The 16,721-nt window shown below is 47.0% G+C and overlaps 2 protein-coding genes across 3 annotated transcripts in view; one reads left to right on the top strand and one right to left on the bottom strand.

Moving 5' to 3' along the window:
- Nucleotides 1-1,395: 1,395 nt before the first annotated feature.
- LOC116973659 (general transcription factor II-I repeat domain-containing protein 2A-like) lies at nt 1,396-16,034 on the bottom strand. Of its 2 annotated transcripts, none has more exons than XM_033021926.1 (2): nt 15,888-16,034; nt 1,396-3,589 (listed from the first exon to the last, which is right to left on the bottom strand). In XM_033021926.1, exons 1-2 carry the CDS (start codon nt 15,960-15,962, stop codon nt 1,790-1,792), a joined length of 1,875 nt encoding a protein of 624 aa, XP_032877817.1. In that variant the 5' UTR covers nt 15,963-16,034; the 3' UTR covers nt 1,396-1,789. The 2 variants fall into 2 exon arrangements, with proteins under 2 accessions (XP_032877817.1, XP_032877818.1); XM_033021927.1 differs by lacking the exon at nt 15,888-16,034 and adding an exon at nt 14,016-14,105.
- Nucleotides 15,851-16,721, top strand: part of atg5 (autophagy related 5) — a 177,813-nt gene continuing 176,942 nt past the window's right edge. The window contains exon 1 of the mRNA XM_033021928.1: nt 15,851-15,985. The gene's annotated coding sequence lies outside the window, so the exon portion shown is untranslated. The remainder of the gene's footprint in view (nt 15,986-16,721) is intronic.

The following is a 16,721-nucleotide window of genomic DNA, read 5'->3' as shown; positions in this document are numbered from 1 at the left end:
CCATTTCCTCATTTGTTAACAATGTTTTCCATCTTGTAAGCCCCTACTCTGAGGAATTCTCCTTTTAAGCTGCTTTCTTTCCTTTCAAATTCACATATATTGTCACATGCACCAGTTAAGGTACAGTGATATTGGAGTTACCATGCAGCCACACTATTAAAAGAACACAACACAATTAAAAGAACAAAATAACTTAACATAAGTTTAGTTTTAGTTTTAGAGATACAGGGCAGAAAGAGGCCCCTCGGTACATGGGTCAGCGATCCCCGCACACAGTGGCGGACTGGCCAGGGTGTCAGCTTGCCCGATGGCAAGTGGGCCCCTGATGAAGTGGGACCCCTATATCAAGTGGGCCCCTGATGAAGTGGTCCTCCTTTGTCTCCGGCAACCAATATTTTTAGACCCAGTCCGCCACTGCCCGCACTCTAGTTCTATCCTAAATACGAGGGGCAATTTACAATTTACAGAAGCCAACAAACCTGTATGTGGGAGGAAACCGGAGCATCCGGAGAAAACCCACCTGGTCACAGGAAGAACATACAAACTCTGTACAGACAGTGGCAGTAGTAAGGATTGAACCCAGATCTCTGGCACTGTGAGGCAACAACACTACAGCTGCGCCACTGTGCCAGCTCTTGTTATAATGTCATAAGGACATAAGGCAGGGGTCGGCAACCTTGTTCTGCATAGGGGCCAGGACCCATGTCTGTGAGTGGATGGCTGCCACATCTATCGCCATTGTTAATAAATGAAGGTAATAATACATCTATATTACTAAAAGTCTGACCTTGACCACTTCCTGTTGTTCTGTATATTGATTTTAGAAAAAACGCTGCCACTTACGGCTGTGATTTTCGGCCATCTTACTCAGAGTCCTCCTCCGCTGCGCAGGACAAGAGGATTTTTCTCATCGATGAAAAATAAGTTATTAGTGTTTTAAAAATGTTGAGATTCTCTCCTGTCAATCATGCCATGAAGGCCATGCCCCTTCTGGCGGGAGGGACTATAAAACCCAGAAGTGCGGGCGTGGCTCAGTCTCTGCAAGATGGAGGAGGGAGAGGTCACGAATCGCTGTCTTTAGTGGCCTTGCACCCTTTTTGAAATGGTATGAAACTGCACTTGAATTTGGTGGCCTTGCCACCCTGCTTGAAGTGGTATTAAACTGCACTTGAATTTGGTGGCCTTGCACCCTGCTTGAAGTGGTATGAAACTGCACTTGAATTGGTGACCTTGCACCCTGCTTGAAATGGAATTTCAAGGAATAGCCGTGAGTCAACTGCGAGCCCACCAGCCGTGAGTGAGCTGCCAGCACAACAGGCTTGAGTGACTGAGCCGCCAGCCCAAGAATCCATTCGGCCCACAATGTCCATACTAGCCCTCTGGAAACCAGTCCATTCAGCCCACAACACCCATACTAGCACTCCAGAAAGCCCCCCCCCCCCCCCACTGGCCACCAATATTGAAATTGGTGGAGAGTTGGAATATTGCATTGGGGGACCAGCTCTCCCGTGTGATGCTGGGTCCCACTTAGCAATATTTTGTCTACTGCATACATATATGTGTATATTGAACTGAACTGTTCTGCATTTAAGCTTACAATATTCTGTTTTGCTGCAGCAAGCAAGGTTTCATTGTCCTATCTGGGACATATGACAATAAACTCTCTTGACTTGACTTGACTACTGAACAAAGTGAACTGAACAAAGTCCAGAACAAAGTTAGTTTGAGACACTGGTATTGAAACTACCCTCACCCCTCTCCGTCAGTCTGTTTGTCTGTCTCATAGCAGTTAGTGTGACACTTGTTGTTTTACACTCGATAGTCTCTCAATATCAGGTGACAGGTTGGAAGAGGCCAGATGCAAGATGCCATCTAAATGGGCATCAGTCAGTCGGTTTCTTAATTTACTCTTCGTGTATTTCATTTTTGAGAAGAGTTGCTCACACATGTAAGTACTGCCGAACATTGATGTCATTTTTTTTGCGTGATCTACTAAGTTGGTATACCTACCAGTTTCATGGAGATATTTCTTGTAGAACTCTAGTAGAGATATGTCCGTTGCATTAAATTTAGTTCTTAATACATCGCTGCACTGCATCTCAATAAGTTCCATTTGAACATTTTCTGGTGCATTGTCGATGTCCACGTCAAATGGAGTGGCAAACAGCCTGAATTCGCTTGTGTGTGAGCGAATGTCAGCGAAACGTGAAGAAAACTCAGTTTTCAAGTCACGTATCACAGTCACAAATGTGTTGGTGTCTGTCGGTTGGGTCTCCTGGAGTTTGGGGAAATGAGCGTAGCATGATTTCTCAAGCTGGCATTCCCACAGTCGTAGTTTTGTTTCGAAGGCGACGATGTGTCCACACATATCATGTACGAGTTGATTTCTTCCCTGAAGTTGCGAGTTGAGGTTGTTTAAATGAGCTGTTAAATCTACCAGAAATGCTAGACTCGAAAGCCATTTAGGATCGCGAAATTCTGAGGCACTCACATTTTTACCTTCGAGGAATGTTGCTATTTCTTCCCGAAGAGCGTATACTTTTTCTAACATTGCACCTCGACTGAGCAACCGAACGTCGCAGAAATAGAGCAGGTCTCCATACTGGGCCTCTGCTTCCGAGAAAAGTTGTTGAAACTGACGGTGGTTTAGTCCCCGTGACAATAGCAGGTTTACTGCTCTTACCACTACCTCCATCACATCCTTCACATTTGAAGACTTGGCGAACAGTGCTTCATGGTGGATTAGGCAGTGCATTTTTTTAAACTCGTGGTTAATTTCAAGGCCTTCCATGTGGCTTTGAAGCATAGCCACAGCACCTTTTTTTTCTCTAACCATTGCTGGCGTTCCATCAGTTGCTACGCATACTAACTTAGATAGATCCAGCTCCATGTCTGTGGTACACTTGAGCAATGCCACAAGAATATCTACTCCTATGGCAGCACCCTTCATGTGTACCAGTTGAACAAACTCCTCAACAGTGTCAAAATCTGAAGTTACTCCACGTACAAACACTGCAAGCTGAGCGGTGTTTTTGGTATCTGTACTCTGATCGAGGGCTATTGAGAAGAACTGGAAATTTCTGCAATAGTCCTTCAAACAGCTTTTCACATCTGCTGACATTTCTTCTATTCGTCGTGCAACTGTTCTTGCAGAGAGATTGACATTTGAAAATGAAACCTTTTTCTCGGGACACAGAATTTCCACAACTGCCATCAAACATTCTTTCACAAAATCTCCGTCAGTGACGGGCTTCATATTTTCTGCTATCAACTTAGAAACCGCGTAGCTAGCAAGCGTGTTCCTCTCTGATTCCACACCTTGTTTCTTCAACATCTGATTTGCCAGGCTCCATTTAAGGTTATGAACTTCATGCTTCCTTGCTTGCCCAATAATTTCACTGAATTTTGGATGTTTTGTTACATAGTGCCGCCTGATGTTGAACTCCTTGTTCACACTAACACTTGCGTGGCAGATAAGGCATGTGGGCGTGCCGAAGTGCTGTATAAAGAAGTACTTTTCTGTCCAAATGCCCTGGAAGATTCGGCACTCAGCATCCACCTTCCTGCGTTTTGTAGCCATTGGGGTTTGCTAAGGAAAAAAAAAAGCAAATATTGATAATAGTATAACTAATATTGATTTATCACTCAACACTCACCCATATCTGCGGAATCAAAAAAGGCAAGAGCACCAGAGGATGAGGAGAACGTACAGACGCGCCAATCAAGTGAATTATTGAGAAACACGCCACTCTTATATATTTTGAGCGGCTGATGCACACGAGCCTGGTGCAACTGATGAAACACGGCTGATGCAACTAATAAAAAGCACCACTGATAAGCACCACTGATTATCAAATATATTAGCATTCTAAATGTTTATTTTTTATTTCTTTTGTTTTGGTTATTTCTTTGTGTTTAATATATATATATACGTATGTAGACATATATCAGGGCTCGAAATTAACGGTTGCCCGGGTGCCAATTGCCACCTAAAGTCCCGTCGGGCAACCTAAAAGCTGTGCCATTTTGCCCGGCCAAGCACCCGGGATACCTGCCGTTCAACTCTGAACGGGCCCCCCTCTCTATCTCTCTTTGTCACTCTCCGTCTCCGCCCACCATCCGTGTCCGGGTCTCCTGGCTCCGCTTTCTGGCCGCTCATCATCTGCCGGCACGGCTGGCCGCCTTGCACATGCGCACAACCATGGCCAACACATCATCAGCCACCCTGCACATGGGCACTGCCATGGCAACTGGTCGGCACCAAGCACTTTCTCCCTCCCTTTGCATTGTGGGAGATCTGGCGGCCATTGCCGCCTCGCCGCGACCGCTGAAAACCAACGCAGAATTACTCCCTGGAGCTGGAGTAACTCCCTGGAGTTCAGGGAGCAAGAGTTACTCCAAAAATATTTCAAATGGAATTTAAACTGGAGGCGATGAAGGGTCCACCACCAAACTCCAAAATCTGAACAATAACAGCCTATTTCACTTTATCTGTTTATTTATTGTGTATATGGTCTATGGTATAGAGACACACTGAACTTTTATCTCCTGTTCTGTATTATGATTACATATTCTGTTGTGCTGCAGCAAGCAATACAATACAATACAATACAATTCAATTTATTGTCATTTGGACCCCTTGAGGTCCAAACGAAATGCCGTTTCTGCAGCCATACATTACAAACAAATAGACCCAAGACACAACATAATTTACATAAACATCCATCACATTGCTGTGATGGAAGGCCAAAAAAACTTCTCTCTCCACTGCACTCCCCCCCCCGATGTCAGAGTCAAAGTCAAAGCCCCCGGCGGGCGATGGCGAATTGTCCCGTGGCCATTAAACCACGCCGGGTAATACAAGCTCGCGCACCGGGTTCTAGATGTTAGAGCCCCCGGCGCGCGCCCGCAGTCCGCAGCCATTCCAAGCCGCGCGGGGCGATGCTGTAGGCCCCGCTCCAGGAGCTCTTCAACCCCGCAACTCGGGCGGGAGAGGTCGCCGTAGCGGAAGCCCCGAAAAGCGGTCTCCCTCCAGGGACCCGCGGGCTCCCGGTGCCGTCCGCCAAACCCGCAGTTGCAGCCACCGAATCTCCGGGGGTCGGGTCGCAGCAGCATCCACCACAGCTCCACCCGCTCTGGACTCGGCCAGCTCCGCGACGGTGAGGTAGGTTCGGCACTGGAGTCCCCGGTTTTCCTGTTGGAGGCCGCTCCTCATTGCAGCCCCAACGACAACGGAGACCCGACAAAGAAAAGGTCGGGTCTCCCGTGCAGGGAGAGATTTAAAAGTTTCCCCCTCCCCCCCACACCACCCCCACCCCCCCACACACATACCCCAACAAAAATAACAAAAACTACATTAAAACATAGACATAAAATAATAAAAACGCAGACGGACTGCAGAGGCCGCTGCTGGCGAGTGCCGCGCCGCCTACAAGAATTTCATTGTCCTATCTGGGACACATGACAATAAAACTCTCTTGACTCTTGACTTGGATTTAAGCAAAAAAGGGTTCTAGGGAAAAAAGAGCTACCTTAAATTTAGTTGCGTCTGGTTGGGTAACTATGGTAGGGTGAAGACAATTCCATGCTTTAATTAATAATAATAATAATAATGTCTTTATTTATATAGCACATTTTTAGTCAACTTGCATTGACCCCAAAGTGCTTCACACAATTACTTCCATACAGACAGGCAAAGGTGGGTGAAGTGTCTTGCCCAAGGACACACACAGGCAAAGGTGGGTGAAGTGTCTTGCCCAAGGACACAACGACAGTATGCACTCCAAGCGGGATTCGAACCAGCTACCTTCCGGTTGCCAGCCGAACACTTAGCCCATTGTGCCATCTGTCGTCCACAATTGTGCGGGGGAACTCCATGGAGCAGCCAGCATCCATGGATAGAAGAAATTGGGTGACGATTTGGGTAGAGGTCCTTCTTTAGACTCCCTCTGGTTTTAGTGTTTTTAGTTTAATTTAAAGATACAGCGTGGAAACCGGCCCTTCGGCTCACCGACCACACTAGTTCTATCCCACACATTAGCGACGCAAGTCAAGAGTGTTTTATTCTCTCACGTCCCAGTTAGAACAATGAAATCCTTACTTGCAGCAGCACAACAGCATATGTAAACATGGTACTCTGTAAACAATGTTATAAACGAGAAAACAAAACAGTGTTCTATCGTGTGTGTAGGAAGGAACTATAGATGCTGGTTTAAACTGAAGATAGACACAAAAAGCTGGAGTAACAACAGGTCAGCCAGAATCTCTGGACAAAAGGAAAATATTACGTTTTGGGTTGGGTCTGAACAAGGTTCCTGCACACCTTTGGAATGTGGAAGGAAACAAGAGGACCCGGAGAAAACTCATGCGATCAAAGGAAAAAGGAGCAAACTCCATACAGACAGCACCCATATTCAGGATCAATCTAGCACTTTTAGGCAGCAACTTTATGGCCAATGTACTGCCCCTTAGTCTTGAACTGAATTAATACATACAGTAGCTGTAAAGGGGACATAGCATCACTTAGAGATTTAAGACTGAAAATGTTTAATGTGTGTAAAGGCCTGCTACACTGCTACAAGTAAGAATTTCACTGTTCTGTTGTTGGAACTTATGACAATGAAACACTCTTGGTTTGATTGGTCAGGCCGCATTTGAGATATTGTGAGCAATTTTGGGCAACATATCTGAGGAAGGATGTGCTGGCTCTGGAGAGGATCCAGGGGAGGTTTACAAGAATGATCCCCAAAATGAGTAGGTTAACCTATGATAAGCGTTTGTCGGCACTGGGCCTGTACTCGATGGAGTTTAGAATGAGTGGGGACCTCCTTTAAAACCTAGCAGTGAAAGGCTTGGATAGAGTGGATGTGGAGAGAATGTTTCCACTCGTGGGAGAGTCTAGGACTAGAGGTCATGGCCTTAGAATCAAAGGATATTCGTTTAGGAAGGAGATGAGGAGAAATTTATTTAGTCAGAGGGTGGTGCATCTGTGAAATTCTTTGCCACAGAAGGTTGCAATATTCAGGAGGGATAGACAGAAAGGAAAAGGAGGTGGGGTAGTGTTGCTGGTTAGAGAGGAGATTAACGCAATAGAAAGGAAGGACATTAGCTTGGAGGATGTGGAATCGATATGGGTAGAGCTGCGAAACACTAAAGGGCAGAAAACGCTAGTGGGAGTTGCGTACTGGCCACCTAACAGTGGTAGTGGAGTTGGGGATGGCATCAAACAGGAAATTAGAAATGCGTGCAACAAAAGTAAAACAATTATAATGGGTGACTTCAATCTACATATAGATTGGGTGAATCAAATTGGCAGGGGTGCTGAGGAAGAGGATTTCTTGGAATGTATGCGGGATAGTTTTCTAAACCAACATGTAGAGGAACCAACGAGAAAGCAGGCTATTCTAGACTGGGTATTGAATAATGAGGAAGGGTTAGTTAGCAGTCTTGTTGTGCGTGGCCCCTTGGGCAAGAGTGACCATAATATGGTTGAGTTCTTTATTAGGATGGAGAGTGACATTGTTAATTCAGAAACAAGGGTCCTGAACTTAAAGAAATGTGACTTTGAGGGTATGAGACGTGAATTGGCCAAGATAGACTGGCAAATGATTCTTAAAGGGTTGACGGTGGATATGCAATGGAAGGCATTTAAAAACTGCATGGATGAAGTAATAATAATAATAATGGATGGGATTTATATAGCGCCTTTCTAATACACAAGGCGCTTTACATCGCATTATTCATTCACTCCTCAGTCACACTCGGTGGTGGTAAGCTACTTCTGTAGCCACAGCTGCCCTGGGGCAGACTGACGGAAGCGTGGCTGCCAATCTGCGCCTACGGCCCCTCCGACCACCACCAATCACTCACACACATTCACACACAGGCAAAGGTGGGTGAAGTGTCTTGCCCAAGGACACAACGACAGTATGCACTCCAAGCGGGATTCGAACCGGCTACCTTCCGGTTGCCAGCCGAACACTTAGCCCATTGTGCCATCTGTCGTCCCAACAACAAGTTCATCACAGTTTGGCAAAAGAATAAATCAGGGAAGGTAGTGCATCCGTGGATAACAAGGGAAATCAGGGATAGTATCAAAACAAAAGATGAAGCGTACAAATTAGCCAGAACAAGCAGCCTACCAGAGGACTGGAGAGGAGGACAAAGGGCTTAATTAGGAAAGAGAAAATAGATTATGAAAGAAAACTGGCAGGGAACATAAAAACTGACTGCAAAGGTTTTTATAGATATGTGAAGAGGAAAAGATTAGTTAAAACAAATGTAGGTCCCTTGCAGTCAGAAACAGGTGAATTGATCATGGGGAACAAGGACATGGCAGACCAATTGAATAACTACTTTGGTTCTGTCTTCACTAAAGAAGACATAAATAATCTGCCGGAAATAGCAAGGGACTGGGGGTTAAATGAGATGGAGGAACTGAGTGAAATCCAGGTTAGCCGGGAAGTGGTGTTAGGTAAATTGAATGGATTAAAGGCCGATAAATCCCCAGGGCCAGATAAGTTGCATCCCAGAGTACTTAAGGAAGTAGCCGCAGAAATAGTGGATGCATTAGTGATAATTTTTTTAAACTCTTTAGATTCTGGAGTAGTTTGTGAGGACTGGAGGGTAGCTAATGTAACCCCACTTTTTAAAAAGGGAGTGAGAGAGAAAACGGGGAATTACAGACCAGTTAGTCTAACATCGGTGGTGGGGAAAATTCTGGAGACATTTATTAAAGATGGGATAGCAGCACATTTGGAAAGTGGTGAATTCATTGGACAAAGTCAGCATGGATTTATGAAAGGTAAATCATGTCTGACGAATCTTATACAGGGCTCGAAATTAACGGTTGCCCGGGTGCCATTGACCACTCAAAGCGCCGCCGGGGAACTAAACACCGAGTCATTTTGCCCGGCTTGGAAACCAGATACTGGTTTGTACCGAAGATAGACACAAAAAACTGGAGAAACTCCGCAGGTCAGTCAGCATCTATGGAGAAAAGGAATGCGACGTTTTGTGTCGGTGGTGACGGCTGTATTGCGTGAGAAAGATACTAGATGCGTGGTGACGAAGTGTCGGAGCGAATGAGGGGCCCCGAACAGCAGCAGCGGTGGCCGCGATAGCGGCTTCATCTCCTCCTCCCCCCGCACCCCGCCCGCCCTGATAGCGGCCGCTGCTTGCAAATCCACCACCCGGCGCTTAAAAAAAAAAACCCTCCCGCACGCCGAGGCCGGAGGAGGGAGGGAGGGAGGGGGAGGCAAGCAGCGGCCACTATCAGGGAGGAGTTGGTGATGGAGCCGCTGCTGCTGTGCGGGACCCGTCATTCGCTCCGACACTTCTGAAGCTGCTGCACCAAAGATACTATAGCTATAGGATCTTTGAGCTGCACCGCTCGGCCCCGCACCTTGCTGTTGGCTGGCGGAGGAGGGAGGCGGTGGCGAGGAATTCCCGACGGCCAAGGCAGCGGGTGATGTTGTCCGAGGTGCGCTGACTTTCCTTCCTCTCCACCTCGCCCCCTTCTCTCTCTCTTGTACGTCCCCTCCACCCCCCCCTTTATCCTGGGACCCCTCCTCTACATCTCGCACTGATCCCCATTCCCGCCTCTATTCAGTCCTCACTGACATCCCCTGTGCTCCCCTCCCCATCTCCCCCCCCCTCAATCTATTCACCCTGCGCTGATCACCCTATCCACCTCGCATTAATTCTCCTGCCGCCATACCCGCCCCCCCCCCATCCATCCTACACTGGCTCCATAATTCACCCTGTACTTACCCCTTTCCCATCCACCCTGCACCTCCTCCATCCATCCTGTACTGATTCCCCCATCCATCCTGTACTAATCCACACATTCATCCCGTACTGACCCACCGTCCATTTACCCTGCACCTTCCCCCATTCATCCTCTAGTGATTCCCATTCATCCTGCACAGACCCTCCGATCCACTGTACTGACCCCCCCATTCATCCTGCGCTGATCTCCCCCCCCCCATCCATCCTGTACTGATCCTCCCATTCAAGAAGAATGGAGGGAACAGTCTGAAGAAGGGTCTCGACCCGAAACGTTGCCTATTTCCTTCGCTCCATAGATGCTGCCTCACCCGCTGAGTTTCTCCAGCACTTTTGTCTACCCCCATCCATCCCGTACTGAACCCCCCCATTCAACACCACTGACACCCCCGTGCTCTCCCCTCACAATTTTACCTACTCCAACCAACACGTACTAATTCACCTGCCTCAATCCATCCACTCTGCACCGACTGCCTTCTAACCCCCCCCCCCCCCCCCCCCGCCATCTATCCACCCCGCACTGATTCACACACACCCCCTTCCCTGACCCTATTGTCCTGGAAATGTCTTCAGAGCGAATATTGACTATGTTTGATAACGGAATGCAATCAAATGTGTTTTAATTCCCAATGTTATTATTTGTTTTAATCCATAAAGATGGATTAATTATATTGTGAACACGTGAAACATTAAAACCGCAGTGTTCGATTGTCACTGCTACCGTTGACACGTTATTACAGAATTCATTTTAACGGCAAATCAATGCTCTTAATATGGAGTATCAGTACTGTAGTTATTTAATGAGCAACATTCACAACTATACGTACGCATATATGTTATCAAGGTCCAGGATTTATTGACACAGGTTGATCATACGCTGAATAATCCAACCACATTTTTGTTTGGAAGTGGAAAGAACTAATAGAAATTGCATTAATTGCAATGTGTAAAAAGAGTTGAGATACTGTCTTATAATTTTGCTGCATGTCATTGTGGGATATATCATGTCTTGATTGGTGAATGTTTAGTTTGTGACTTTATTTGAAGCAGAAATAATATGTGAATGCTTCATTGAGTATAATTCCGACTGGTAACTACGCGCTTCGTCCGAGCACATTATCGCACGCGTCATGCAAGCCGTCTTAAATGACCACCTAAACTGTCATTTGGCAACCTAAAAAGCTGCCAAGGTTGCCTGGCTGGCAACAGGGGGAAAAAGTTAAGCGAGAGCCCTGTTATAGAATTTTTCGATGATGTAACTAGTAGAGTGGATAAGGGAGAACCAGTGGATGTGTTATATCTGGACTTTCAGAAGGCTTTCGACAAGGTCCCACATAAGAGATTAGTATACAAACTTAAAGCACATGGTATTGGGGGTTCAGTATTGATGTGGATAGAGAACTGGCTGGCAGACAGGAAGCAAAGAGTAGGAGTAAACTGGTCATTTTCAGAATGGCAGGCAGTGACTAGTGGGGTACCGCAAGGCTCAGTGCTGGGACCCCAGCTATTTACAATATATATTAATGATCTGGATGAGGGAATTGAATGCAACATCTCCAAGTTTGCGGATGACACGAAGCTGGGGGGCAGTGTTAGCTGTGAGGAGGATGCTAGGAGGCTGCAAGGTGACTTGGATAGGTTGGGTGAGTGGGCAAATGCATGGCAGATGCAGTATAATGTGGATAAATGTGAGGTTATCCACTTTGGTGGCAAAAACAGGAAAGTAGACTGTTATCTGAATGGTGGCCGATTAGGAAAAGGGGAGATGCAACGAGACCTGGGTGTCATGGTACACCAGTCATTGAAAGTAGGAATGCAGGTACAGCAGGCAGTGAAGAAAGCAAATGATATGTTAGCATTCATAGCAAAAGGATTTGAGTATAAGAGCAGGGAGGTTCTACTGCAGTTGTACAGGGTCTTGGTGAGACCACACCTGGAATATTGCGTACAGTTTTGGTCTCCTAATCTGAGGAAAGACATTCTTGCCATAGAGGGAGCACAGAGAAGGTTCACCAGACTGATTCCTGGGATGGCAGGACTTTCATATGAAGAAAGACTGGATAGACTCGGCTTGTACACGCTAGAATTCAGAAGATTGAGGGGGGATCTTATAGAAACTTACAAAATTCTTAAGGGGTTGGACAGGCTAGATGCAGGAAGATTATTCCCGATGTTGGGGAAGTCCAGAACTAGGGGTCACAGTTTAAGGATAAGAGGGAAGTCTTTTAGGACCGAGATGAGAAAATCATTTTTTACACAAAGAATGGTGAATCTGTGGAATTCTCTGCCACAGAAGGTAGTTGAGGCCAGTTCATTGGCTATATTTAGGAGGGAGTTAGATGTGACCCTTGTGGCCAAAGGGAGCAGGGGGTATGGAGAGATGGCAGGGATGGGATACTGAGTTGGATGATCAGCCATGATCATATCGAATGGCGGTGCAGGCTCGAAGGGCCGAATGGCCTACTCCTGCACCTATTTTCTATGTTTCTATGTTGTATTCATTCATTGTGATCATGGCTGATCATCCCCTATCAATAACCCGTGCCTGCCTTCTCCCCATATCCCTTGACTCCACTTGCCCCTAGAGCTCGAACTCTCTCTTAAATCCATCCAGTAACTTGGCCTCCACTGCCCTCTGTGGCAGGGAATTCCATAAATTCACAACTCTCTGGGTGAAAAAGTGTTTTCTCACCTCAGTCTTAAATGACCTCCCCTTTATTCTAAGACTGTGGCCCCCTGGTTCTGGACTCACCAAACATTGTGAACATTTTTCCTGCATCTAGCTTGTCCAGTCCTTTTATAATTTTATATGTTTCTATAAGATCCCCCTCATCCTTCTAAACTCCAGTGAATACAAGCCTAGTCTTTTCAATCTTTCCTCATATGACAGTCCCGCCATCCCAGGGATCAATCTCGTGAACCTACGCTGCACTGCCTCAATCACAAGGATGTCCTTCCTCAAATTAGGAGACCAAAACTGTACACAATACTCCAGATGTAGTCTCACCAGAGCCCTATACAACTGCAGAAGAACCTTTTTACTCCTATACTGAAATCCTCTTGTTATGAAGGCTAACATTCCATTAGCTTTCTTCACTATGTAGTTTGCTATGTAATGATTTGTACTTCCAAATCATTAATATATATGGTAAACAATTGCGGCCCCAACACCAAGTCTTGCGGCACTACACTTGCCACTGCTTGGCATTCTGAAAAGGACCCGTTCACTCCTACTCTTTAATTCTGTAATTTTTCTCTCTAGCTCCTTTCTTGAAAAGTGGGATAACATTAGCTATCCTCCAATTCACAGGAACTGATCCTGAATCTATTGAATATTGGAAAATGATCACCAATCCATCCACTATTTCTAGAGCCGTCAGTTGATATTTTTATGGCAGAGATAGATAGATTTTTGATTTGTACAAGTGCCAGAGGATATGGGGAGAAGGCAAAATGGCGGAGTACACGATGGGCCGAATGGCCTAATTCTACTATCGCATGACCGTATGACCTAATTGACTTGAAATCCGTCAGCAAAAAAGACTGGATTTTGGCAAATCTAACTAAACCCCGCTTCAATGACTCTACATAAACCAGTTATTAATTTGTGATCTTATCCCAATAAAACCTCTCCTGCACAGTGCAAGTAACTTTTGATTGCCTCTAATGACGTATTACCGGAACGCGGATGTACAAAGGAATCTATAAATTAATGCGCATAAGTCACTGAAAGCAAACACACAGATGCAGCAAGCAGTTGAGGTGCCAAATTAAGCTCCAAACTACATAGACTTGGGGGCATTGTTGTTGTCCTTTTGCACTATTATTATTTAATTGTTTGATTAATGTGCATGTATGTTTACATTTATTATTTTGTTTACAGAGCACTATGTTTACATATTCCATTGTGCACTCAAGTATTTGATTAGATTGGCTCCAGTCAAATCTAGTCAAGGCCCTAGATTGGGTCTGATGAAGGTCGACCCAAAACATCACCCATCCTTTTTCTCCAAAGATGCTGCCTGACCTGCTAAGTTACTCCAGCTTTTTGTATGTGTGTATGTATATCTATCTATCCTTATACCTATAAAACTCTGATCTTGGATGTGTGTGTATTTATTTATTTGTTTGTGTGTGATCACATCTACTCGAAAAAACGACGCGCGATCGGGACATTTTTTTACATATTCTGCTAGAGATTTACCCCCTGAAGTCCGAAATCAGCGTACCTGGAAATTTCACGCTTTATTTATTGAGTTATTAATCAAAATGTTCAAGAATCTGATGTTTAAGAAGGAACTGCAGGTGCTGGAAAATCGAAGGTAGACAAAAATGCTGGAGAAACTCAGCGGGTGAGGCAGCATCTTAGGAGCGAAGGAAATAGGCAACGTTTCAGGTCGAAACCCTTCTTCAGACAAACCCTTCTTCTAATCTTCTTCCCTCTTTGTATAAGAAGGAACTGCAGAAGGGTTTCGACCCGAAACATTGCATATTTCCTTCGCTCCATAGATGCTGCCTCATCCGCTGAGTTTCTCCAGCATTTGTGTCTATGTTCAAGAATCTGAAATGTCTTTGAAAATAAAACCGAGTGGCTTTGGCTGATGACATTATAATGGCTCTGCGTGCTGCGTTGAGTGTCTTCCCCTCCCAGCGAGATGCTGGCCCCTCGCGAGCTGCCGCCCCGCTTCCCTCCTCTCTCTCCCCCTACTCTCTCCCTCCCATCTCTTCCCCCCTCCCTGTCTTTGCCCCACTCTCTCTGCCTCTGCCCCCTCTCTCTCTGCCCTCACTCTCTACCCCCCTCCCTCTGTAGACGTGCCTGCGAGTTGGGGGCTATGCGTCAGTGGCGGGTATGGGGTAAAGGTTAGTGTGTTGGTGTGGGGGGTGGTTAGTGTGTGTGTGACGTTGAGGGGACGGGACCCAACGGGTCCCACTTGGTCCAGTACTTAACTAAAAGTGGCAGATGGAATCTAGTGTAGCAAAGTGTGGAATCATGCATTTTGTTAGTTGGAATAAAGGTGTGGACTATTTTATAAATGGGGAGAGAATCCAGAAATCGGAGGTGCAAAGGGACTTGGATTCACAAAAAAAGTTCTGCAAATCGAATCGGTTGTAAGGAAAGCAAATGCAATGCTAGCATTTATTTCAAGAGGGCTTGTACACAAAAACAGGGATGTAATGCTGCGGCTCTGAAAGGTGCTGGCTCGAAGGATCCCACGTTTATTTTATATATATATATATATATAATTGTGTGTGTGTGTGTGTGTATATATATATATATGCATATAGGGTAGACACAAAATGCTGGAGTAAGTTCAACGTGTATATATGTACACACATCACTTGCAGTTTAAATTTCATTTGGAATATTTTGGAGGACCAAGAAACCAAGAAGAACATAGAAAATAGGTGCAGGAGTAGGCCATTCGGCCCTTCGAGCCTGCACCGCCATTCAATATGATCATCCAATTCAGTATCCTGTGCCTGCCTTCTCTCCATACCCCCTGATCCATTTAGCCATAAGGGCCACATCTAACTCCCTCTTAAATATAGATAAATAACTGGCCTCAACTACCTTCTGTGGCAGAGAATTCCAGAGACTCACCACTCTCTGTGTGAAAAACTCATCTCGGTCCTAAAAGATTTCCCCCTTATCCTTAAGCTGTGACCCCTCAACTACCTTCTGTGGCAGAGCAAGAATAACTCAGCGGGTGAGGCAGGAGAGAAGGAATGGGCGACGCTTCGGGTCGAGATACTGCTGCAAGTTCGAATCCCATTGATCTGTTTGGGACGTTTGACAATCCCTTGACTGGATTGCCTGTAATGATGTGGTAGCAGTGAATGGATCTTGGTGCTGGAGCAGTGGGCGAGTGCCGGTCCTCCCGCGCGGTGGTGGCGCTGCGGCGCCGCTGGCCCAACCCCTCCATTCCCCCGCCCGCCCGGTGCCCTTCTTCCCATGATGCCGCGGGCGGTGACGCGGAGGAAGGTCATGGGCGGCGGGTCACGTGGTGCTGGAGGGGGGGCGGCGGCGGCGGCGGCGGTTGCTGTGGCGTCGAGTCGGTGAAGAAGCCGCCGCGGGTGAGAGCGGACACTGACTGACTGACCGGGTAAACTCCCCCCCGTGGGGGCGGCGGCGGCGGCGGCGGCGGCTCGGCGGTCGAGGGAAGGTTGCTGCGCATAGTTCGGGCCGGTGAGCGCTGAGGTAAGATGGAGGGCGCTGAGCTGACGGAGCGGGTTTGGCGCCGACGTCGATGAACCGCGGCCCTCGGTCCTCGGCGGAAACGGCCACGCGTCACGCACCGGAAACGGGGCGGGGAATGGGTGAGGGGCGGGGCCCATGCCATGGATTGACACCTGACTGTGGGTGGGTGGGTGTTGGTGTGTGGGTTGGTGTGTGTGTGTGTTGGTGTGGGTGTGTGTTGGTGTGGGTGTGGGGGGTGTGTGTGGTTGGTGTGGGTGTTGTTGGTGTGTGGGTGGGTGTTGGTGTGTGGTGGGTGTGTGGTGTTGGTGTGTGGGTGTGTGTGGGTGTGTGTGTGTTGATGTTGGTGGGTGGGTGTGGGTGTGTGTTGGTGTGGGTGTGTGTGTTGTGGGTGTGTGTTGGTGGGTGTGTGTGTTGGTGGGTGTGTGTGTGTGTTGGTGGGTGTGGGTGTGTGGGTGTGGGGGGTGTGTGTTGGTGTGGGTGGGGGTGTGTGTTGGTGTGGGTGTGTTGGTTTGGTGTGGGTGTGTGTGTTGGTGGGTGTGTTGGTGGGTGTGTGTGTTGGTGTGGGTGTGAGTGTGTTGGTGTGTGTGGGTGTGAGTGTTGGTGTGTGTGGTGCGGGTGTGTGTCGTGGGTGTGAGTGTTGGTGTGTGTGGTGCGGGTGTGTGTCGTGTGTGTGTGTGGTGCGGGTGTGTGTATGGGTGTAGGTGGGTGTGGGTGTGTGTGGTGTATGTTGGTGTGG

The sequence above is a fragment of the Amblyraja radiata genome, chromosome 5 (assembly GCF_010909765.2).
Source record: "Amblyraja radiata isolate CabotCenter1 chromosome 5, sAmbRad1.1.pri, whole genome shotgun sequence".
Taxonomy (NCBI): domain Eukaryota; kingdom Metazoa; phylum Chordata; class Chondrichthyes; order Rajiformes; family Rajidae; genus Amblyraja; species Amblyraja radiata.
This window is presented reverse-complemented; position numbering and strand designations above follow the sequence as displayed.